Source organism: Saccostrea echinata, unplaced genomic scaffold (assembly GCF_033153115.1).
Source record: "Saccostrea echinata isolate AGI-Se365-2 ecotype Australia unplaced genomic scaffold, CSIRO_AGI_Sech_v1 ptg000040l, whole genome shotgun sequence".
Classification (NCBI taxonomy): Eukaryota; Metazoa; Mollusca; class Bivalvia; order Ostreida; family Ostreidae; genus Saccostrea; species Saccostrea echinata.
This window is the reverse complement of record NW_026889789.1, coordinates 6,026,621-6,053,965: the sequence shown is the minus strand read 5'-3', so window position 1 is coordinate 6,053,965 and position 27,345 is coordinate 6,026,621. Positions and strand designations below refer to the sequence as shown.

The 27,345-nt window shown below is 31.4% G+C and overlaps 1 protein-coding gene across 1 annotated transcript in view; it reads left to right on the top strand.

Moving 5' to 3' along the window:
• Nucleotides 1-14,497: 14,497 nt before the first annotated feature.
• LOC133200551 (uncharacterized) overlaps nt 14,498-27,345 on the top strand; it is a 45,934-nt gene continuing 33,086 nt past the window's right edge. The window contains exons 1-3 of the mRNA XM_061336334.1: nt 14,498-14,612; nt 14,854-14,988; nt 15,643-15,693. Coding sequence (XP_061192318.1) covers nt 14,498-14,612; nt 14,854-14,988; nt 15,643-15,693 — 301 coding nt within the window. The remainder of the gene's footprint in view (nt 14,613-14,853; nt 14,989-15,642; nt 15,694-27,345) is intronic.

Sequence of the window (27,345 nt, the reverse complement as noted above, 5' to 3'; positions counted from 1 at the left end):
AATATATAGGAGAAATCTTTAAAAATCTTCTTCTCAAGAATCACTTAGCCAGAAAAGCTGAAACTTATGTGGAAGCATCCTGGGTAGTGTAGATTCTAAATTGTTCAAATCATGACCCCCGGGGGTAGGGCGAGGCCACAATAGGGAATCCAAGTTTTACATTGAAATATATAGGAGAAATCTTTAAAAATCTTCTTCTCAAGAATCACTTAGCCAGAAAAGCTGAAACTTATGTGGAAGCATCCTCAAGTAGTGTACACTCTAAATTGTTCAAATCATGACCCCGGGGATGGGGGGGGGGGGGGCAATAGGGAATCCAAGTTTTACATTGAAATATATAGGAAAAATCTTTAAAAATCTTCTCAAGAACCACTGGACCAGAAAAACTGAAACTTATGTGGAAGCATCCTGGGGTAGTGTAGATTCTAAATTGTTAAAATCATGGCCCCTGGGGGTAGGGCGGGGCCACAATAGGTATTACAAGGGGGGAAGTCTGGTAATGAACAGCATGGCCAAAGTTACTCAGGTGAGCGATGTGGCCCATGGGCCTCTTGTATTCCATGTGTCAAGACCTTATTTTAGGGTACACGACATGTTTGACTTCATAATCTTGGCATTAGAATTTACTTACTTTGAAAATCTTTTAACATAAGCCATAATTTCTGATGTTAGGGCTTCATTTGATACTTCACACGTATTCCTTATGACAGACTTTCTTTGGATGTCATGACTTTTGAGGTCTTGAACTTTGTCCTACTTTTGAGAAACCTTGTCTTTGGCCATAACTTCTTAATGATTGGTGTTAGGCCTTTCATATTTTGCGCATAATTCTTATGACAGAACGTGCTTTGGATAAAACATTTTTGACCTTCATTACTTTGACCTTGCAGTATGACCCACTTTTGGACTACTTTTGAGAAACTTTATTCTCGGCCATGGGTTCCATTCAGGGGCATCAGTCCTTCAGAAGCCCATTTTTTTCTTTGAAATATGAAATGGTTTAAAGTAAAAAGTATGATTCAGTGCATTCCCACCCAAGGTTTATCCTAGAGCATAAAAATATGTTTCATGTATCATAATCTCATTAAAAAGCAAATTATTAGTAAATTTCTGGAATACAGAAAGTACAGGAATGCCAGTATTTTTCTAACTCAGCTCTATATTTCTTGATTATTTATAAAAATATAAAAACATGCACTTTATTGATTGTTTTTAGCAGTTACATAATAATATTATAGCAGCATCTAACTGATGGTTTACAGAGCAATTTCTAAAATTGATAGTTTATCAAGGCATATAAACTACATATATTTTTACTGTATTTGCATGTGATAGTTCCTGGTAAGTAATTAACGCATTTTTCGTGAATTTCAATTTGTCAAGAAGCCCGAAAAGACAACTTCGTAAATAAAAAAAAATGATAGAAAGAGAAGTTTCAGTTATTTAACCTGTGCCCTAATTACTTTACCGGTGATGTTAAATTTGGTATCTCTCGTAAACTATAATCAGGTACTTCTGATACTGTATGAGAGTTTTAGACTTTTTCTGTCAAAAAAGAGTTTTATGAAAAAAAAAATGATATAAAGAAAAATGAAACGCTCTCAAATGGAAACGTGCAATGGAGAGAGGTATCTTCGTACTTTGCATTGTGCTTTCATCTAGTTATGTCGCAGTATAGGTACATTCATATTGGATTTTAAATACACGTCATCACCGATTAAGCAAAGTTTATTCATTTGAATTAACATTTTATAAATAAAACATGTAAAATGATATTGTTATTATCGTGATTGATAGAAGTAACAATCTGATTGGGACATGGTTCTTAATAGTTTCCCTGACCAATTCCTTGATATTTTTCCACATACCTTCAACGACTGAAAGACAGTGTCTTGGGACGATGATGGACCCGGGCCATCGCCGGGTTTCTGGTAAGTGGGGGATGCTAGAACAGTTTGGAGTTGATATATCTCTAAATAAAGTTGATATTTGTTGAGAAAATATTATGAATATAACAATATATTTGATTTAGTAGTATGTATGATTAGAAACATATTTATAGAGAAATAGATGAAAACAATATGCACCATCTTTTGAGAGAGTCAAACAAGAGATTATATATTACTTTACACAGCTAAGTTTGCCATGTACACGTGAGTAGCGTGTGGTAAAATATACCATATGTGAAACATATGTAACATATTCATTTCATTCAATCGCATGTTTTACATACTTTGCAACATATGTTTCACTCAATGTACGTAAAACGTCCGGTTGATTACATCTGTGTGTTAAATATGTTTCTCGTACGTTTCACATAAGGTATGTTCTACTAAACGTTACACGTACGTTAAAGAACACATGGTTTACATATGTTTGATCAACCACACGATAAAGATAGGTTAATTAACGCATAGTTTACATATGTTTGATGAACCACACATTACACGTACGTTAATAGTTTGTGTATTATCAACCACTCCTTACACGTACATTAATAAAAACATAGTCTACACGTGTGTGAAAAGGCTATGTATTTACTCTATTAATGGCTCTTTTACATACATTTACAATAAATGTAGATGAACTATTATGAAATCATGTCCTTTTTACCAAATGCCATTCTACAAATTTATGTTTTACATGCATGTTCAGACGATGTCCTTCAAATAATTTTTTCTCTACCACTTAATCTACATTTATATCATATGCTAACCATAGCATAGAACACAAATGTCTCATACTGTTTGCATGTTTAATTAACATTGTTTATTATATGTCTGTCATCTTTAATTTGACAATTACAAATATTTGCTTTAACTGACTTCATTTTCATTAGACGAAGTTTGCAGGGGAAGGGGGGAGGGGTGGTTATGGGAATTGCTTTGTCTGTCTGTCTTATAAGAGTCATCAGTTTGTATTGAAATCTCAGATTTAACAAAGTTTACTTATGATGTCAGAGCACATTATGACCATGACTAATATAATTTTAGCAAATTTGAGATCATTGGCAGTAAAACACGAAAATATTATGATCTAATATTAATTATTAATTAAATATTCTGCTATAATATTAGTTCTTGATACTTCACACGAAGATTACACATGCTTTAAGAATGTGCTTTAACATCAATCTAGTGTAATTTGCAAAGTTAAAAGTCAGAAGAAAAATGTAAAATTATATGTATATGTCTTGGCCATATGTTGCAGTCAATTATAGGTTTATTGACCTTTGCATGTAACGTAGTGTTGCCTGGCAGGTCTTTTCTTAGGAGACTTGTAGACTTGACGATTGGAATTAAAAACAACACAGTGAAATTACATTGACGGAAGAAGGTAAAGAGGATCTAAATGTTTGCCTGAGTTTTCTTTCAAATTACAATAAATCTACCATTTTTTGGCTTATAGGTTGTTAAATTTTTCTGAAATAAAATTGTATACTAATGCTTCAGGGGATCTTTGATATTTCGCAGTGCTTGGTAGTCAGTGGTTACACAGAAATAGGGACAGAAGATGGAGATATCAGAATATAGCTATTTTGGAATTGTATCCTACTGTTCTTGCTGTTTAAACCTGGTCTAAATACCTTGATAATAAATGTATTTTGTTTAACACTGATAATCAAGCATTGGTTCATGTAATCAATAAGCAAACAGCTAAGGAAAAACACATTATGTTTTTGTTGAGGAAAGTTGTGTTTACTTGTCTAAAATTTACTATTTATTTTTTAGAGCTTATTTATCAAGTAAAGAAAATATGCTGTGTGACTATCTTTTTCGTTACAATTAAGGTACAGGGATTCCAACAACTGGCTACTTGTACAGACAGGCATCCAGTAGACATACCTCCTCTTCCGCCTTTTCAGTCTGATTGTCGTTAGAGGGAGATTGCAAATTCTGAACATTTCACCTGACATTACCTTTATTCTTCTGATGCTTGCAACATTTTATTAAAAAAATTTTTAGAATATGAATATATATGAAATGAATACCCTCCTTGGGCGGATATAGGAGTTGTTAAAATCATTTAACCTATGCAAGATCATGTGCTTATGTTACATGTACATGTACAAGATATAAGTGGACATAATTTTCACATCTTGGATAACAAATGTCAACACCACTGATTGCAAATAAACTTTTTGACAAATTTAATCCAGGGCATATGATTATCCCTGACTTGCATTTTATTTTCTAACGGTGCATTTGTGCCACTATTATCCGTTTGGTAGTGACAGAACATGTTTATTCCTACTAATGTAAAAATGGAGAGTGTAAGCAGTTTCTCGAAATGCTACTAAACTACAATAACTGCAAGTTGTGTAGTTGACGGTAAAAAGAAATGCTAGGGAATGAAAAATTCCATAAATGAGTAAATTCGCATCGGCCATTGAACATAAACACGTGTATGATTATCTTATCATCCTTGATGAAAATTAAATGCATTTCACTACTATTTTTGATAGTCTAGGTAATAATAAGAACTCTATTTGCTCTGATTTCGATCTTGTATGTATTTCATTTTTTCAGAATTTTTTCCTATAATTTGCTCTCTAATATTTACTCGTTAGGCCCACATGAACCATTTCGAACCTTGTGTAATTTGCGATCTAGTTTATTCATTAGTATATTTATGCATTTCCTATGTTTGTTTTTCAATCGTAGAAAGGAATTACTAATGAGTAGGAATGGATTTTTATAAATTTTAGAAATGAATTTTTGAATTGTAGAAACGAATTTTTAAACATCGCACAAACAAAGTTTTAAATTGTAATAAGAATATCTAAAGTGAACAAATGAATTTTTAAATTGAACAAACTTTTTTTAATCGTGCAAAGGACTAAATTGTACAAACAATTTTCTAAATTGTACAAAGATATCTTTTCTAATTTGTACAAATAATTTGAATTCTAAATTCTACAAATAATAATTTTAAATCGTACAAACGATTTTCTATGTAGTACAATTTTTAATTCTAAAGTGTAAACGAATTTATCATGTTTATAAATGGTAAAAACCATTTATTAATCGTACAAAGGAATTTCTAAGCTGTACAAATATTTTCTTAATTGTACATATGATTTTCTAAATCGTACAAACTTTTTTGTTCTTTTTAGAATCGTACCAACGATTTTTTTCAAACTTTAAATAGGATTTTCTAGACTGTAAAAAATTTTTATTCTAAATTGTACAAACGATTTTAATTCTAAATTCTACATACAATTTTCACGAATATTAATACTTAATTACAAACGAACTTATAAATTGTATAAATGATTGAAAAATAAAAATCTTAAAAAAAAAAACAAGTTCCTAAATTGTTCAAAAAAATGTTTGGCACTTATGCTCTGTCGTAGAAATATATAATGTAAAACCCAATAAGAAGGTCATTGGAAGCAACCAAGGCTTGTTTTAACCACTGTCGAATTGAGGAGATTTGCACAATTCAGAAGGACAGAATAATAGACGGAAAAGATTTCGTTGTTATCATGTAGAATAAAAGGAAAATAATGTAAGTAAAGGAGCTGTGCAAAACTTTTAAATTTTAATCTACTTTCGTTTTGACTAAATATTGATATCAATTGATTAAGACACATAGACCGTTCTGTCTCATATATTACTAAAATTCGACGTCATGTATCAGTGCAATATTCGTATTTACTGAAATTTCAATCAAACAAAATATGCAATGCCAAATTTTCCCTTACCATTGCTTGTTTGGTACGTTAAAGCAGAGGCTTTTTTTCTTATTAATTTAATTCCTATTTTGATAAAAATACCGTTGAAGTAAAGTGGTTGGCTAGTAACATGATTATCGCTATCAAAGGGAAAGACCCATTGTCCATAGCGCTCATCTGAATCATCTTGAACATGTTATTTTTCATCCGAGAGATTTGAACAAAAAATAATTTCTTGAAAATTTTTAACTTCATATAAAATATTAAGGCTCAAAATTTATCTATGTTATTCCAGGTGTTTATGATTTAACAGCTCTTGAATCACACAACATTCAAATGCTTCAGTATCAATTTGACTGACAAACTTACTGTGCTAGAGAAGAACTTTCTTTTAAATCTGATTTCATTCATTACATGCATGCCTTCTGTAGATGTCGATCTCCGATCGAAGCTGAATTCTAACCCCCAGGGTCAATAATTAAAAAAATGAATCAACACAAATAATGATTTTTTAAAAATATCAATATGATAAAGTATTGCATTGTTTCTCTTAAAAAATTTGATAGTATCCTATATATATTCACAAGTAAAATTATTATCCCTTAAGTCCCACCCTACTTTCCAGTCCATATTTGAATCTGCATTCCTGAACTTAATTGCAAATAAAATTGATTAATTTAAGCCCTGTCAAACCTTACAAGTAAGATTCTGTTATATATATTATCATATATTCCCATGCAAAAGCACGATACCTTGTAATTTTTACCTCCATTTTTTTTCCCGGGGTCAAAGAAAATGTAAAATGTCAACAGACAGGCATTTGGACATACAGATACCTTTTGCTCTAGTGAGCTTACAAGTACCGGGATTTTTTGCGAATTGAAGACATCATTTGTTGTCAATGGCAATTTTTACATTGATGTACTTGAAATTTGGCCGGAGGGAACAGATCTAGATACCATGATGCAAACAAACTGCAGTAAAAACCATTTTCCCTCATAAAATGAAAAAAAGACTTCTGTTTATTTGCATGTTCTAACTTTACTACATTTCGAAGTATCATTGGAATGCCCACTTTGATCTGTTATTGTATTATTTCATTTCAGAGAAATGACAAAGATGACTTTCTCACACTTTGGTTATATAGTGGAATCATGTCCCTATAATAATACAGAATACACAAACTCTGCTACCAGACTGGGGTGTGGGGTGGATGAGAATGGACGGAGTCAGTACGTCTGTGTTCCCAATCACGAGAGATCAAACCTGGTCGAGTTCTGTTATAATTTAACAACTACTGGATTATATGAAAAGGGTATTTATCGTTTGCGCATATTTTTTTTTTTCAAAATTAGGTTTACTTTTACCTTGTGCTTCAACTTTTTTTTCTTTATGCAGGAAACTGTATAGAAGTTTATAAAAACGGAAATTTGGATCAAACTAGTTGTCTTCATTTCACAAATGGATGTCCTGATAACCATTTCTTTCTTTCTGACTTGTACAAATGTGAGTATAAACTTGATCAATAAATATCCAGTGAAGAAGTAGGTGTAAAATGAATAAGATTTGCATTTTTAGGCAACAGCAACGAAGTATTCACCTAAAACTACTTTGCGAAACAGTTTCTGTGAAATGTAGTTCAAAATATCCTTATAACTGGAAAAAAAGGAGAATGTTATAAAAAGAAAGGGAGATACAGATGATTTGTTTAATTTTTTTTATGACTGCTTTAATCTTTGCAACATCACGTGGAGAACCTGAACGATAGAGTTAATATCCATGTCTATATTGCAAAATAAGTTTAATTGTCAGTAATGCCACATGAATATTATGTAATTTAAATGGTAGATGCTGCAGTGTACATGTTTCTATATATCTGGTAGAATTTAAACTAAGATTGCACTTCTTACTTTTGTTACAGTCCCAGCTTGTCAAGCAGTCAATCTTCAGGAACGATGCTTTTTTGCGGATCCTGTATGTCCTAACATCACGTAAGTAGAGAGAGAGAGAGAGAGAGAGAGAATGCTTAGGGCAGTTATAAAATGGGGTTCTTTATAGTATGATGAAGAACATACACCATATTGGATTGTAGATGTACGTATTCAATATCAATATCGGAAACCTAAATATCACATCTCAAAAATTAAAAATATGAACAATCATAAGTATCTCATCACAGTATACAAATGTAGATCACTTGCCAGTTATGATACACGGTCAATCAAGAGTTAATCCCCATTAACTGTTTTCATAGACGAAAAAGTAAGAATTTGCATCTTAGTTAAAGCTATACAAAGGCTTAACATTTATTAAAACATGCTGTATTACGTTGAGATAGGTTTTGATTGCAATTCGAAATATATGTATTTGTGCACAGTCAAAAATCTACGTGTGTCAACATTCTTGTGAAGTAAAGCATGGTATTGGATGCTATTGTATGGTAGATGATGTTTTGTTGGCTTACATAATACTGATGTTGTATATACATGGTGACTTGAATATTTACACTGGGTCAATGTTTGTGATGAGGAAGAACATCAATTTTTGTCTCATCACAAATTCTGTAGTAGTATATACATATAGGTTGTAAACTGAAGGTGGAGATATGGATAAAAAATTGTACATGTACCTATGGACCACTGGCTTTTGCGTTGTACAATACAGCGCCAGTGCTCGAGGCATCTGCATGTATCTCAAAGAGTAAGAAGTAAATTGGGAATCCTAACATTGGATAGGTAGTAAGTTTCTACTTTAGAGTCTTGAAGACTTTCTCCTGGTCATCATCCCATCTCAACTTGTCTGGTACTGTTGTTATCTGAACAATAATCTAGATTTTTTTACCATTTGATAAATGGTCATTTAATTGGCGAACAGCTGTCGAGAACCCATTGATAAATATACGGTATTTACCAATGAAACAAAAGGAATTGACAAACTTCATATGAATTTTTTGGCTTCGGCCAGATCAGCACCATGTTGATCTTTTCAGGGTCTGGCTCCTATCCCTCCTCACTGACAATGTGTCATTAAAAATTTAACATTTTTTGTAGGAACTCACTTTCTTTGGTGACGATTTCAAATTTACTTTTCTCAATCGCTGAAAGCTTTTTTTAAAACCACTAAAATGCTTATCATAGGTTTTTGAGAAAATTAACAAGTCACCTAGATATAGAGGTTATCCTGCAACATTCATGAACACGCGGACTTTATTTCTCAAATCAATAAATGACAAGCACATTAAAAAATACCTTAATTTGCTGAAAAACTTCTAAAGATCAAACGAGTAAATAAAATAGATGATTAGTCATAAAAACTTCGATATTTCTAATTCACTTTCACTGAAAGTCCAGTCTTGAATGTATGCGGTAATGAATGTCTATACTTGTTCAAAACACCACATAAATGGATCGTAGATTTACCTCCATATGTGATCCTCACAGTAAGCCAGTCCCATTATGGATGCCATTGAAATAAAGCTCGTTTTGGTTTGATAAAGACAATACCTCCATGTTTTAGTGAAATATGTATTTTCTACACTAGTTATACCAACATCAAAGGTCTGAAATTAAAATACATTTATAAATATGCATTCCTTTGATGAGAATATTCAATTCAAAGAAGAGCAGAAAAATCTGGTAATTAAAATGAGTCTTAAATCCTCTGGGTCTGTACCTATTTAAAAAAATTCTTTTATTGCAAGAGAAAACATGAAACTCTTAAGATCCTGTTAAGTATAAAATTTGTTAAAACTCTACCAGACCTAAAACCATGTTTTAAAATTATTTCAGAACCGTTTATGATGTAAAATATTTTACATAAACATAAATTAATGTTAAATTGATCTTTATTTACTCACCCTACCATAAATTATTTTATACTAATTCACAGAAATTGTCGAAAATTAAATGAAATATTCACCAAAAAAAGATGATGACAGTCTCTTTTAAGATTTTCTTATGATCTACTTAATAGAAAATATTGGTTAAAAATATTCATTTGATATATTCTTTAGTAAAATGTTCAAACTCTACTTGTGTAAGCTATAACTTTCAGTGTTTAAATAACTTATGTTAGTTCAAAAATCACCAGCTAAATGTGTAAGACCCACCCTGGCTCTTTAGGTATTGGTGAGGACAATATGAGTTTAAGGAAGATGGACAATTATTGAGCATAATTACAACTTGCTGGATGTCCAGTAAATCACCTATTTCCTCATGTCTCTTGGATTTTACAAGTTCAGTAGAAGGTTTATTTATGCGCGGATTCACACAAGATGAAACACTTCCTTTAAGTTTGGCTTAATGGTGGCTTATAGGTCCTTAATGATGGCTTAATGGTTGTCTTTAAGTCACCGTTAAGCATCTTTAAGCTACCTTTAAGTAATAAATACACCACCATTAAGTTACCATTAAGCCTTCCAAAGTCCTTAATAGGTGCTTAAAGGTAGCTTAATGGTGGCTTAATGGTGACTTATAGACGCTTAATGGTAGCTTCTGGACAATCTTTAAGTCACCATTAAGCCACCATTAAGCCAGACTAATAGGTGTTTAATGTCCAAACTCCATTAAGCTACCATTAAACTACCTTTAAGCCACCATTAAGTCATGATCACCATTACGCAGTCGATAAAACTGTTTTAATGGGTTAAATATTATTTTTATAATATCTTCCCAAAAATTATAAATGTCGAGTTTACACATTTGTTAATTCGGCGAAAATAATGTAAAACAAAGAAAGAAAAAATAAATAAATCAAAAGAAAAAAAACGTTCCCTACAGGATTTGATCCCACGGCCTTTGATTGGAGGGCGAACGCTTTATTCACTGAGCTATCGGGCCTGTCAATGTAGTCGTAAAATATAAAACTTTTATTTTTAACAAAACTTGTTTGGACTGGTACCTCTACATGTATTTTTTGCTAATGTTTATATTTATTAACCAATAATATGAATGATTATATTTATATATATTTTATAAAAAGAAACTTTTATTAAGTTTTATATTACGTAAATATTTCTTGACCGTGGAGCGGAGTTCGGTGTGATGGTGAGAAACAACTTTTTGATTTTAAGTTACTGAATTCCTCGTTCTGTTATTCGCAGATTTATAAGCATGAAAAGATTGAACTTCAACAGATATAACAAAATTTTGTAATTATAAAAAATATATCATCGAAAGAAAATGATGGGAAAAAAAAACCCGGATTATAGTTCTTAAAAATATGCTGCGGATATTTACGATTTTTTGTATTCTAAATAACTGACAATCTTTGCGTAACATATAAGTTATAAAATGTTTTTTTTAACATATCATCTTCAGTTTTAATTCTTTTTATATCATTATGGGTATCAAAATAATTGTCTTTTTTCTACAATCATAATTTTTTATTTGTTATATGCTTGCGTTGAATTTTAAGTTTGTAAAAATAAATCATCAAAATATGTCACTGTAAGTTCCCGTGTGTAGTTTCCTGTTAGCTGACCAGGGACTGGTGGGGGCACCTAATTAAGGTCTATTGTTTAACCAGTCGATATACTGTACACTGTTTATTTTACCCCGCTTCCCAATGTGTATAAATCTGGTCGGATGACATGTTTAATCTGATCGGCTGTTCTTCTGAAAATTGATTTTGAAATAACAATCATTGAAGACCAACTATTTTTGGATAAATTCTGCTTTATTTTAAATAAATTCTTACTTCTGCATTAGTTTAAAAGAAAGAAAAAAATAATGGCACTTAACCACGAATTAATTCAAATTATTCATGATGGAATTCAATGATTGGCAATATAATCTACACCTATATATTTTTTTTTTATCTTAAACATTTCTCTACCCAATGAAAAATTAAGAGACTTAGAGATATTATATCTTTATATTCAGAAGAAAATTACTTTAATTACAATATTTCCTATGAATTCGGCAGCGGAACGTGGCTCTCCACACACGAAAGAAAAATGCGTGATTTTTAAAAAAATAATTTATATTATGTGTTTATGGATAAAAATAATTATGGAACAAGTATTAAAACAAACTGATTTTAGATAGCGAAAATTTTAAGGCATTTTGGTGAAGCTGTTCTCAGTTCCCGAGTTTATACGAATTGACATAAATGTTAGAATTATGAATTGAATAAGAATTTGCGTAAATTATATTGAAACAACTTTACACTTAACAAGTTAGTTTAAAGACTTGATATAGGATGCCTTAAGGTGGTTTAATTAAGTTTGGACATTAAGTCACCTTTAAGCTGCAGCTTAAAGGTGGCTTATTGGTAGCTTAATGAAGTTTGGACATTAAGCACCTAGAAGCTGCAGCTTAATGGTGGCTCAAAGGAATTAACTTCTATAAGCCATCATTGAGTTACCATTAAGCCACCATTAAGCGATTGCTTAAAGATGGTCTTTCGTCCTGTGTCAGGACTTTTTACAAAGTTTGTAGGGGTGGTCCACACCAACTAAAAAAAAATCTGTATCGAAAAACAATATGTTGAAAAAATTATTGTTGGATTAATTGACGTGTAATTTTTGCAGGAAGCAACAAGCCTAAAATGATTTTGATTGATAGGGAGACTGGGAAGGTGAAGATATTAAAGTTACTGAGTTAATGAATATACTTGTATTAAGTCTTTTTATTGTCTCTATAATATGTTGAATTTGCGACCGTTAAGATGAGCGCAGATACGTTACCAATTCAGTCTGAACTTAATCCGTCTCTTCAAAGTGCACGTGACATTTGGTACGTTTAGAATCTAACGTTACATATGACGACGAATGTAGGTTGCATTACCAATTCGAAGCTTCTAAACAGTGCTAGTTTTATTTAAAAAAAAAATATTTATCTGCAATATCCATTAATTCAAGGTGTTTTAATTTTTTCCTTGAACTTTTGCTGTTACCGCAAGGACGTAGTTTACGGCGAGAAACATTTCGCAAAGGATTGTGGGTCCAGTGGTAACTGCAGAAAAGAATTCGATTGATTCAATATTTAAAGTCCGAATTTTCTTTTCGCCCAGGCGTTGCTTTAAGAGCTAGCAGTGACAAGCAGCTCGCCGCGCTTGCTAACATTGTGAGTTAATGACGATGCCTGAGCCAGCTGGAGTTGACAGCGCTCTAGCGCCATATTAAAATATCAACGGGAACATTTTTCTGTACTTAGGGAAATCAGTGCACATGGGCCTAAAATGATAAAAATAGTGCTTTAAAATGGTCTACAGACACAAGGTTGTCTCTCTGTAATAGATGACTACGATTGTGTTTTTCTGTATATGCCGAAATGTTTAAAAATATTACTTACAAAGGTGACCAAAAAAATACAGACTTTAAAGTTTCCAAATGGACCCCCATTGCGGCTCATGAATTGTTTTGCTCACATGGTTTTAAACTTCTCTTCTCTCTTATCCGTTTTTGAAGGATATCGGAATCTTTGCTAAATAAGAAGTTTATCGTTTGTGAATTTTAAGATCAGTCTGTTTCGATTGCTTTATGTTAGTGAAATACAATTAAGATTTCTGGTAAGGAATTCTAAATCTTACATAAAATATAAGAATTTTCGTGAAAAGGTTTACTGAATTGGATAGAAACACATCTTTTCCCATTAACATATAGAACATGGAAAACATCTACCAAAGGAACAACGGAAGGACTTTTACCGAGATTTACTACGAACCATGGGATGTACAACACTACAATGGATATCCAATCGACCAAATTCTCCGAGGATGACTCAGCTCTTTTTGGGGCGATCGTAGGAAGTCTTGTTGCTGTTGCTGTGTTGACTGTTCTTATTGTTTTAATAACAGTTGTCGTACGGAGGAGAAAACATAAATCTATAAGTATGAATTTTCTTTTCAAAATTTTCAGTTCTGTATATTTATTTAAAATTCAAAACTTACCATTATGTTAACTATGTAAATTTCAATAAAAGATGTAGTGGGAAAGCATTCATCGTGAATTTTGCAGAAAAACTAGTATAATCGGAACACCACTTGTTCCAAAGAAATCGGCTTAATAACCCAATATTCCGGATTAGACAACAATTTAAACAATTGGATTTATTAAAGGGGATTTAAAGTTAACATCATATTAGGCAAGATATCATCATACACAATATTCGGATTAGAAAGATTTTCTTGTTTGAACACTTATGGACCCTATATACACTAAAGCAAAATTATTTTTGGACATGGGAAAGTTATATTGAACGAAGGTGGACACACTGTGCTAATTTTTATTCTCATTTTCAACACAGAGTACCTGGCTCTTACCCCCCCCCCCCCCCCGAAATTTATTTTTTAAATGAAGTATTGATGAACAGAAATTACTGATGTTTAAGTGTGTGAGGAAAATACATGCAGATAAAGTGTTTAAGTAACTTGTCTTTACCTATTAATGTTAAAAATGATTGAATTGGTTTACCATTGAGTAAGAAACAGTAGGTTTAAAGTTTCTTAGTCCTATATCTAGGGGCAGATTACTATAAATGCATAAAATCACCATAGAATAAGACCTCTTTGGTGTGCAGAATAGAGATAGTTCTTTATGTCATCTAAAAAATCTAATGATTATTTGAGCAATTAAAACATTACATTTTTTAAGACAAAAAAGGAGAAGTTTTGACATAATTTCATAAATTACCATGGAGTTGTACTTTGTAACTACCTACAGGGTTCTCTGCATTAAAGGGAGAATCAATAGGTAACTCTTTAAAAAATATGCTCATATATATTATATTGATTATGTTAACACATCGTCCTGCAATGGTGATGAATATGTAATAATTTAAGTAAAATATTCATTCAATTGCCGTCATAGGATCGGAAATGCATGCTATTGATACACAAGAACTTGACGACACTGTGGACAGTGGTGAAGATCGTGTAAATGATATTACTATTGTTCCTGAATGTGAACGTCCACTGCTGGAAGCAGATGAAGGTATTAATAAAAACAATGTCATGTTTAAAGTTTGTGTCTTTCACTACAAGTTTCAAAATTTGAACGTTTAATATAATAATATTTCTTATTACTGAAGAATTTGGTGTAAGAAGACTTGTTCATAAAGTATAAAGCACAAAAGGATGTAATTGTCACATTATATCATCATAGGGCCCAAGTAAAGGACTTCACACTTATGTACCTATTGAAGAATAAAGTTTTTAACGAATTTTTATTTCAGGAATTGGGGAAATACAAGAAATGGGCGTCACTGGAGATCCAGAAAGTAAAGATGATTTTGTTACAGAAGCTGATGACAACGAAAATACTACTGAGCCTGAAAATTTATTGATGCAGAAATTAGGGAAAACGAGAAGTAAGAAAATAGATACTGCAAATCACAGAAAAAAATATTTCCGAGCGATTCAGTTTTTTATTCCAAGAACTTTTTTAAGAACTATTTAAGAGCTATTACTTCTAATAATAAAAATAAACCAAATCTACAAAAGAATTAATTTTTTAGAAATAGTATCATCTCCTGCTTTAAGATAAAGTTCCCACAAGCGAAATATTTATTCGATGTCATGTTATCCTACATCTTTTTTTAAATCCCTTATTTAAAAAGATGAAAGAAAAAAACCTGTACGTTAACAGTGTTACTTGATTTCCAAACTTGTGATTCATTGCGGTAAACTCAAAAGGTGATATTCAAGGTTGTCAGCTGGGAAAAATCAAGATAACTTGTTAAATTAAATTATGTTATGCTAAAATAAATTAATTCCTAATAACGTTTAAATTAAATAACTTTATGCATAAATAACCATATTGTACAGCATTGAATGATTTTAAATAAGGCCCGATGTTAAATGGTTTACAATGCAAAATGGTGCTGTCTTACATGTATGACAAACAAGGTTTTTTTTTCGTATTATTTATCTTACACATATAAATGGGATTATTCAGATAGACATTTTTTTTTTTTTTTTTTTTTTTTATTTATTTAAATAATCCAGTATTTTGTCTTTCGTAGATTTATTCAATCCTTTAGGTAATTACAGCCGGTGGAAGACAGATATATCAGGTTAGTATTTGTACGAAATTAGTTTTCTATTTTAAGATTAGCATATATTCCTTAAAATTAATTTCTATTATACTTTCACAAAGATTATATTTTATATACATACTGTGGATTAAGATGACTTTTAATAGCTTTTAGAGGAAGAGTCGTTTTTATACACGTAGATAATTTGCATATCTTATGCAGTGTATTGAAGTATTGGTGTTCGAAAGTACCCATTACTCAGAAACTGTCTCTAACACATTGGACGTTATTGCTGTGATCCCCTTTAGGTGCAGTGTTTTAATTGTTTATAATATAAATATAATGAATCCAAAAAATTCCAAAGAGCCCCGCCCTTTTCCCTACAGATCCATGCATATTACTCAGTACACAGAAGAGAGGTGACAGAACATATTTATATAGTTAGCATTTTAATAAGCTTACCTCAAAAACCGATATCGGTTATATGTATAGCTAAAATAGCCCATACTTTGATATTTAAATAAATCTGAGTAAGAGCATGGACACGAACGTCATCTTCTCACTGAATATCAGATCTGATAATTAGAGATGTCATATAATGAAAATGTCTATTTCTTCCCTAATGATCAAGCGTAGAAAAAGCTTTACACGGAATAATTTTATATTGATCCCCCCCTCTTTAGCTAAAAAAAGAAATATTGAATTGGTCCTGCACTCCCACCACCCCTCAGTTCCTCTATCTGTCAATTTGTAACTCAGTTTTCAGATATCTCTAACAATTCTTTCATTTTGCAATAAAATTCTATATTTTAACCTATTACTCCGAACAAATCCTTTTTTGAGATCAAAGGAAAAAGTCAGAAATTCAAATTTCTGATGATAACTTAAGTTCTCTTTTAGATTTACAATAAACATTAAAGTGAGGACTCTCTTTCTAATAAGAGTGTCCAACATTGACTGATATCATAAGTGAAAGGTCAAGATCACATGTTTATATATGCTGTGAAATTTTATACTTTAGTTTACAAATAATATCTCTTTAAATCCATGTATAACAAAGAATTTTTTTATCATATCATTATATGTCATAAGAAGACTCTTGTTGCTTTTGAGGCCAAAACATGAGAAACCAAGGTCAAAATGTATACGTGGTATGAACTAGTTTCCATGTTCACTTTAGTACTATTTATTACTCGAATAAATGGAATATTAATTTTTGAAATGAAAGTTTAAAAGTAATGTCAAAAATTGCTTCTGGATATCTTAAATAGGTATCGACCTTCAATAGTGGTATAAATTCTAATTTTTTTGCTTACTTCAGCCAAGACTCAAGTGAGCTTTCCGGGTCAAAGGTTGTGCAACGTCTATCCGACTAGCTGTCTGTCTTTCTCGTCCGAAGGTTTTTGTCTTTAAACTTACCGTATTTTTTTCCCAGCACCATCGGCCCAATTTCAACCAATTTTAACTTTCCACAAACAATATTTGGTCAAAAGGAATTCAATTTTGCTCATAGGAAGGGTCACATCCTTTTTTTAGGGGGGGGGGGATAATAAGGAAATACTGAAAATTTACTGGCATCATTTTGAACTCTTTTTCTTCTCAAGCCATTTGGCTAGAAAAAGCTCAATTTAGGTAAATACTTTTTTTTTTTTACCAAGTGTAGATTCTAATTTGACCATTTTATCAGCCCAATGAATAGGATGGAACAACTTTTGAAAATAAGAATATATTGGCAAAAATCGTTTAAAAACATTTTTTTTCAAAAACAGCAGAACCATGATAAGTGATATTTAAAATGTAAACAACCTCAGATAGTTCAGATTTAGGATTGTTCAAATCATGACCCCGGTTTAGGGTGAGGCCAAAAATAAGGTATCGAAGATTTACATTGGAATACTAAGGGGAAAAAATTCTTCAAAAATTTTTTCAGAAAATCTGGGTTGTGATTGACCATTTTCATGTACAAGCATTTTTTGGTATGCATATTTCAATTTGTTAAATCAATCCCCTTGGGGTAGTGTGGAGAAAGAATTAGGAAAAGAAGTAAGAATTAGGAATCGGGTTTTTCTTTCATGCAGGGTATCTTTGAATAACTTATTTACAATTAAACCAGGACCATGGCTGGTAATTTCAATATGCAAAATCGTCAAATAATGCAGATTCAGATTAATTCAAATCATGCCCCCAGATGTATTTTTAGGCCACTATAAGGAATCAAAGATTTACACTGATATATACAGAAAAAATCAATCTTTAAAATCTTTTATCTTCTCAAGAACAGAAAGGCTATGATAAGAGATATTACATGAAGTGTGCATTGTAGTATGCAATAATTAACAGATAGAAGAAATTAAAGTGTGTTCATAGGGTGTTTTGAAGACCATAATATATGATCAAAGATTCACACTGGAATATATAATTAGAAAAATAAAAAACCTTTATTTTAAGAACATAAGGTTGTGTTTTTGTTCGTAATATGCAAGCATTTTAAGGTAGTACATATTTAAGGTTTTTTTCAAAATCAGGACGCCCTTGGAAGGATGGGGTTAGAATAATTAAAGGGATCTTATTTTGTATGGAAAAATAAAATAAAGGAAAATATCCTTAAAAATTATTCTGCTCAAAACACATCATGATAAATTATATCAATATGAATCATTTCTTCTCGGGTAGTGCAGATTCAAATTATTATTATTATTATTATTATTATTATTATCTAGTCAAAGTCCCTATAGGCATGGTGTGGCCACAATAAGAAATCAAAGGTTTACATGAGAATATCTTTAAAAGCCTTCTCAAACAAGGTTACTGATTGGGCATATTAACATGTTCGAGGGTTGTTCGAAAAGTTTGTGGACTTCTGTCTTATTTTTTTTATTTACCGTCATATTATATCCAAATTTGGTAGAAATATTTCAACAATAAATTCAAATGATTTGTATTAAAATTTTTTAAAATATCTTGATTTATTTTAAACTTATTAGGAGTTAAAAACTACGAAAATTGGTTCGCGGAGCAAGTCAAAATTTTGTAATTTACAAACAATACACTAATTAATGTCTGTAGTCATATCATCTGTGAAATGGCTCAAAATCAAAATAAATTTAGACGATCAAATTAAGAATTGTTACATCGTTCCATATTCCAAATTATGACTTAATAGTTTCCTTCATGGAAAAGAAATCAATTCCTGAAGATAGGTAATCCTCATTGAAAAAGGCAAAAAAAAAAAAGTGACGTCGTAGAACGTCACGGAGCAGCAGTTTACGATACAATTTTCAGTTGTACTCTGGAAAACGTCAGAATAAAATATGGATATGTTGTAGAAAGCATGAAATGTCTCAAAAGCTGGTCATTCATATGTGTGTGTAAATGGCCTAGGCGGTATTTGAATGAGATAAACTCTGTGTCAGACGAGGACGATCTGTGAGAAAACGGATTATCTGTAAAGAATCAACCCAAAAACGTTCAGTTAGTAAGGTCTTGGAAAGAGAAAAGCGTTTCATGGTTGCTGGTCTTGTGAAAGCATAGTTACGCGATAAAAAAGAAAATAATGACAATCAAAATAATGCTGTTGGAACAATTGTTTACAAAATGAATTCCAATTGATAGACACACGTTTTAAATGAGCAGATATTGGACCAGACTGTGTGAAATGTATAGGGAGAATATTTTGAGAACCCCATGGCGCTATATTTTTGACGTTATAATGTTGTTTAATTTGCTCCGGGGTTATCAAACATGTTGATTTTAAAATAAAGTGAATTGATTTCTATTAAATCGAATGGAATGAAACTTCACACATCAACAAAATGAATATTTTTACATGTGATAATGTGCTTACATTAAATTTCTTGAAAGTAGTATAACGAGGATTGACATTGTCCACGAACTTTTCGAACAACCCTCGTATATGCAGGCATCTATGGAACATTGCTTTTACAAAGATTTGAAAAAGAACCCCCAAGGGAGATAAAATATCGATTGTTATCTTACGTGGAGACCGGTCCTTCGGATGAGACCGTATAAACCGAGGTCCCGTGTCGCAGTAGGTGCTGGCACGAAAAAGATCCCTCACTGCTCAATGGCCGTAAGTGCCGAGTAAAGGAAAAATATTGGAGCTCTCCACCGGCAAATGGTGGCATCTCCATATGAGTGAAAATTCTCGAGAGGGACGTTAAACAACATACAATCACATACTTACGTTTCAAACGCCATATCAAACGCCATATATCATACCTGTCAATGAAGCATTGTTACAACGCGAAATGTAATCACAACGCAAAATGTAATAAACTGAGATTATTACATTTTGCTTTATTACATTTCGCGTCGAGATCAAAATGTAATAACGCAAAAATGTTACAACATAATATTTGGATTATTACATTTTGCGTTGGGATTAACGCAAAATGTAATAATGCACTTTTTGGTTGTTACATTTAAATTTATGCTTTGAGGACAACGCAGAAAGTTATCAAACAAAATGTAATAAAACAAAATATAATAATGTATTTTTTGTATTGTGTTCATCGCAAAGCATCACAAAATCGATTTAAACATATAACAATTGGAAAACTCGCTTTACTAAATAGACAGATAGACCTATGACTATGAGACAATTGTTACGGTTTTTACGGACATTACTAAATCTAATTGTATTTTTTTTTAACTCTGTTAAATACTTATAAAACATTAACTTAACTTTGATTGAAATGTCTATTTATAAATCAGTCTTTATTAATTATATATCCATCACTGACATTCTTAATAACCAAAGATTGACCATGGGTCCATTAAAAGCACAGGCACCTGACGTCACTTATTTTTCTTTTAATAAAAAAAATATACCCCTACCTAATAATACACGGTGTTTTATTAGGTAGGGGTATATTTTTTTATTAAAAGAAAAATAAGTAACGTCAGGTGCCTGTGATTAAAAGTTCTTGATATTCATATACGACGTGCATGTGTACATTGTTTAACAAATTAGAAGTGTATGTGTGTGTGTCCGGCGAGGAGAAGCGGGGAGTAGGGGTTACTTTGTATGTTGATCATTGTATTTATATGTGCATGCAGAAACTATCCATTTTATTATTGGAGAAAGAGAGAGAGAGAGAGAGTTTTATTTTTGTTGGTCTGCAATTTATGCACATATTTTGTAAAACAAATGAAATCTTGATTTTCAAGAAATCCCCTCCCTGCTATATTTACACCTGCCAGTAAAATAAATTGATTTCTTTTCTAAATTTCATGCATGTGCCTATCAAAAAGCAAAAGCGAAGTGATACACTGATCAACGAAATTAACACCCCCCCCCACACACACACACACACGTGCGCACGCACATTTCTAATTTTCAACACCTATGATTTGAATATCAACTGATTTTAAATGGCTAATGAAATCAATGTATGACGAAATCAGATCTAATGTTAGAATTAGCGTATGTGTATTTTTCCTATTGCTTTATTTTCTTCCATTTATTTTCTTCATCAGCTCTTCAACTGAAAATTATTCTCAACCAGACTGACCAAAAAGGTTGTTTTTGCATTTCGCATTGTTACATTTTGCTTAATCTCGACGCAAAATGTAACTACGCAAAATGTAATAATCCAAAAATCGTGTTATTACATTTTGCGTTGATCTCAAAGCGTTTCATACATACTTTCATCAAGATTCAGATTTGAATCTTTAAACCAAACCTGTAAGTCATGAAAGATAAGACTTTGAACATATTTTTCAGCTCATTTCATATTAGAACTTATATATATATATATATATATATATATATATATATATATATATATATATATATATATATATATATATATATATATATATATATATATATATATATAACTCAGAAAATTAAATTTTTACAAATTTAGAATAGGTAACTTCAAGATTTTCAAAAATATTTTATCAATATTGTCAAATTTCTGCATTTCAATTTCAAGAATGAAAGAATTAAAAATATAAAGCGACCAGCTTATTTCAAATTCCTGATGCGTGTTTTATACCAGTTGGCCCCTCACTTTTTTGATCAGTTTTGGATTTTTTTTTCGTGCTTGTCAGATTTTTAGGGAAGTTGCCCCCCCCCCCCCACTCAACTTTTGCTACGTGTCTGTTACATATAACAGGAGGTGTAACGATATCCCGAGATATGGTAATGCTTTTCGCTTGAAGTCGATTAGCGATGATCTGAAATACTTCTTTTTTATACGAATGAATATAAAAGGATCTACGTCATTTCCTGCTTTACAAAATGTAATTCGTTTCTTTTTCTTATTCTTATTCTGTATTTGTAGGAGTAAGTGCAGAATACTTTTACACCAGTCAATAATAAAAATGATTTTTTTTTTAAAGTTATGTTTTAAAATCTTTTTTATAGAACAAAATTGGAAAGTTATACGTATCAATGCACATCATGATAAACATGTCAAAATATTAATAAATGAATTTTTTTTTAATATATATATTTTTTTTTTTTTTTTGCTTATTGATACTCATAATTATCTTGTTTACACCCTTTACACCCATTCCGTGGATAAATTATAATGAGGTCCATTCGGCAAACCTCGGATGATTCCGCCTTTCATCAAATTATTAAATAATCAAATTACATGTAGATGAGCTACATGTACGAATCGGCCAAGGTGTGCCTAGTGTGATGAGGTCTTTGGGTCCGTTCCTGGGTTTTTGGAAACTTTAAGGCTGTATGGGGGATTGTATAGAGGGAGTATCCTTCCCTAAACTACATGTAGACTTGCTTAAATAAATGGTTACCATTTTGGTCGATCTAGATGCATTTGGAAGCATTATTTTTATAAATTTCGAAGAAAAAAAGCACTACTTAAATAATGAAAAGATGAAAAAGGAAGGGCCAGTTACTTATATCCAAATATTATTATTTTTGAGTTCAAATGAAAAACTATGATTTGTAATTAAAAAAAAAATAGCGTAATATACCCCGATCTCGCCTTATTCTGTTTCCATGACATCGTCGGCCATTTTGAAATTGTTGCACACTTATTTTTCTTCACGGTATTATAATAAAATTCAACTTTGTTTTATTTCAAATGCTACCGGGTCGTGACAAAAAGAAATAATTATCAATATGCTAGTGAAAATTTCAAATTTAAGTCAAATCGCAACCTCCAACTATCCCCATCCCACCCCACCCTTTAATGAATATTCGACTACCCAATGTAAATGCCTTCCAATGCCCCATGTAGTATGGTTTGCCATCATCAAATAGCTAGACTTGACACACTTTATTGTCAGGAAATTCGAATTTGAAATCGTTATCCTTACATAAATTTTGGTGTATGTACTTTTTTTCTCTTTTCTAAAATTCAAACTGCGAGTGATGAGTACTTTAATTTGGACAGATTCTGACAAGGATATATACTGATAGAGTGTACATTGTATACACTGTACATGTTTTGCTTCTATATATAAATACACCTGACAGAACTTTAAATTGTTCATAAAATTAATCATTATTGGTACATTTTTATTTCATCCATATCAGCAAAGTTTTTGGATAAAATCTTTAAATGTTTGAGATGATATTTTATGCAACTGCACGTAATAACGTCTAAAACGAGTTATTTTTACGTCTGTGACATAGCATGTTGACATTTATTTTTTGTTAGGATTTTGTCACCATTCTATTGACATTAATTTGATATATACCGATAGCTTTTTGAAGAGATGCACATTTGACAAAAATTGTTTAATTTTCAGTATGTCTATATTTAAGGACTACATGTATGATTTATCCAACCACAGTTGTACCATGATAATTAGATTTAATTATTAGTTTTGGACAATGTGTGACATTCAATGTTGACATCGCAGATAGCCTCCAAAACAAACACTTCTATCAAGAATCAATTCAATTTTTTATCTCATTGAAGTTTTGGTTTTGCACATTTTTTATTTAATGTTGTATGGTGCAAAATTAGAACAATTAATTCTAAAAATGAAAGCACTTTATTGATTGTCGTATTTAAATGTGACGTTTTTGCCGTCAAATTTCATTGTGACACATAGCTACATGTTCTACATATACATGTATGTGACACGGCAATTATTCTTACCATTTACGACATCCCAAGTTAAAATTCTGTATAGATATGTTTTTCTTAATAACATGATAACGTTTTTGTAGAATTTAAAAAAAAAAATATTTAACACTGATTTTTCACTCAGTATTACAAAATTAGCCATTCTACGGATCTTAAAAACTTTGTGACACCGAACCTCCAAACTGTGTGACACACCAACTTATTCAATATCCTCCAAATGAATCTTCTAAATGTCAGGTACCCAACATACATATGAACATAAAGTATCATTCTATTCTTAAAAATAGTTCTTTACACACCAAAAGGATTATCGAAATGTACTTTCATAATTGATTCAGCTTATTTGATATTTTTCTAAGAACCCAAAGACATTTTATGTTCATTCTGTAAGTCTTCGTTAACGCTTATCTACATCTCTGTCTTGCAATTTGAGCGACGCGTTCAGAGGATACGGATTGAATGACGTCACAATTGTAGAAATTTACATCATTTACATCATATTTTGAATTTTTCTGCTAAATTTTATGTTTGTATTGTTTGTTTTATGGAAGTTATCAACATTTTGATACCTATCTACATGTGTTTTGGACGTAATTGACGGAATAGTCGAATTAATATATTTGATAAATGGAATTTTTTAATCAATATTTATTTTAAAATGTATCAAGTATACAATTACCGATCGGATGATATATAGTTTTCATACAGTTGTTTTAAAATTATAAAAATAGCGCAAATGCTGCCGCAATAAAAATTTTGACTTTTTGACACCAACATCGTGCGCGACGTCAATACAAATTTTCATATACTACAATCCTTAAAAAAGTGAAATGAGGCAATACTTGCATGTGCAATAGGGGACCCCCCCCCCCCCGATATTGTATCTAGTGAAAGAAAAAGTAACTAAATAAATTCATAAAGAAGGAAGGGTAGGCCATTTTATATATATGTAGAATATCACTACAAAGAAATGAACGAGCATTCACATGGTAGACAGTATCTTTTTGGATGATGTATTAAATGGCGATCTTCACTTGATTTATCTTGCGGCTGCTTTTTATTGTATATGTAATATCTGTATAGATAATATGTGGATTATAAAAAAAGCTGCAAATTATGTTTTTAGGTAGGGTGGGGTTTTTTTCATTAAATTTTCTTTGTACACAAGTTATGTTCCATTATGTCATTGTTTGTTAAGCATGGATTATTCGTCAGAATATAAAATTACAAGATGCACTGTATACGTGAAGGATAGCCTTGACCGCACACAGAGTAATTTAACCGAAGATCCAATATATATAAGCTATAATCGTAATTATATTTTGCGTCATCTGTAAGGAAAAAAATCATATTATCCTGTTGTAAAACAAGAAAAGAATGATTCAAGTATACTGACAAAAAGGTACGGCAGTTTTTACAATGTGAATAATTTGAAGACATCGAGTGAACGACTACTACGCTGATCCACTGAGTTGTCAAGGTTTGCTTCAAATTTGCCTGCACACACAGAGGAAACTGAACCGAACAGACTAGTTTTCATTGATATGTAAAACTAGTTTCTATTGATAATTTTTTTTTCATTTTTTAATACAGTCATAAATTCTTTCTGGTAAAAATTGTATTGCTGTAGATTTATTGCGTCATTTTTCATTAGTCGAACCAGAAACATGTATTATTTTCGTTTTTAAAAGTAAGACGGGGTGGGGGGGGGGGGGGCAGAAAAGAAAAAATCAACTTACCTGACAAATCTGACAAGGAAAAAAACGGGGAAGGAATTGTTTAAACTCTAAAATCCTATTTCATGTGTATGTGTGTGTGTGTGTGTGGGGGGGGGGGGGGTCCAACATTTTTTCAGAACAATATTTCTTCTTACATTATCATATTACATGTAACAAAATTTGGCTGATACTACGTATCTGAAATTTCCTCACCGACGCAACATTCATGTGCACAGGGGTAACTTAGGTCAATTTCTATTCAGCTGACTTGCATTGCATTTTAATTTGTAAAAAATAAATATTTTGAATTAAATGTGCATGAGTTTTAGTTGCAAAACATTCTCATATATGTCACATAAGGAATATGGCTAATTTGATTAATTTTCTATTCGATATTGTCAGAGGTGATAATTCCTCGTAAAGGCTAAGAAATAATTGTTCGAAATACTATATTCTGCGAAAAATTATTCAATAATACATGTATTATAGCCATATCATCGGGGGGGGGGGGGGTTTGCCCGTTCGTAATTTTTAGGTTGTTAGAGCTTTTTCTTAGATATCTTTATATGCCAATGAGCAACATGACAGATGACGAGATATTTCTTTTTCTTCTTGGACGTATTTCTGTTCCTTTACTATCTGGAAATGATCTTCGACAGCTTAATGTGACCAACTTTCGATACATACGAAATGTTGCTACGTGCTACAACCGAGCCCTCCAATTCCAGTAGCAAATGTGCCAATCGAGTTACAATTTGCAATGACCTTTAAAATTGTGAATATATATATATATATATATATATATATATATATATATATATATATATATATATATATATATATATATATATATATATATATATATATATATATATATATATATCCCTCGCACTTTCACCTTGCTCGTTTAGCCGTTTAACTACATGTTATTTTGCTGTCTGTATCTATATTTACTGTATTCTTGATTGTATATATGTAACTTTATGTCTTCACATAATCCTCTAATGAGGGAAATAAAGTATGAATGAATGAATGACAGATGTACGTACATACACGATAAAAGTTATTAAACACAACTTTATCTGGTACTCGCGATAGATCGAAATTGCCCAGTTGGTTGAAGTTACGTCACTCTTTCCTATATAATCGGTTAAAAAAGTCAAATAAAAAAAATCAAACTTTATTGTAAATTTAATAATTACATGTTCAAAGTTTAGCCAGTAGCATGAACAAAAAGGTCAATGTTTTATGCTTATTTTTTATCCGTAACGCAGCTAGGTTAAGGACTCCCATAATCAGGGGATATCAATTCCTTTACCAAGTTTTTGTGAGAGATCTTTTCAAATCTAACATACCTCCCTGGCAGGCATATAACATGTAACAGTGTTATAAAAAGCGGGGAAGCTGACAAGAATGAAAAGAGGCAGTTTTACAAATCTGAAATTCAAAATTAATGACAAAGGTGGATTTAGATTCACACTATTAATTTTCCGAAAACTTCTTTTACAATAAAGGTGAAGGATTAAACCCTATTGCATAAAAAGGGGGGGGGGTCGGCATTATATGAAAGATTTCTGTACAAGATTGTTAATAGAAGACGGTTAGTCAAAAAAAGATAGGGGTGTGTCCTTTCGTGCAATATGCTTGCCCATGACAAAATAATTAAATGTACATGCATCGCATCTGCAAGATTTAGTTATCCTATTCAAAATATATATTCAATTCAATTAAATGTTTGAGAGAATTATGGTGGCCCTCACATGAAATTTTAAACACAATTTTCAAATTAATCTGGCCTACGCAATAGTACTACAACTTTGTGATCAACAAATTGAAAATTTTTAAGGCGATTCTTGCTTTAAAAGCACTGTTTTTAT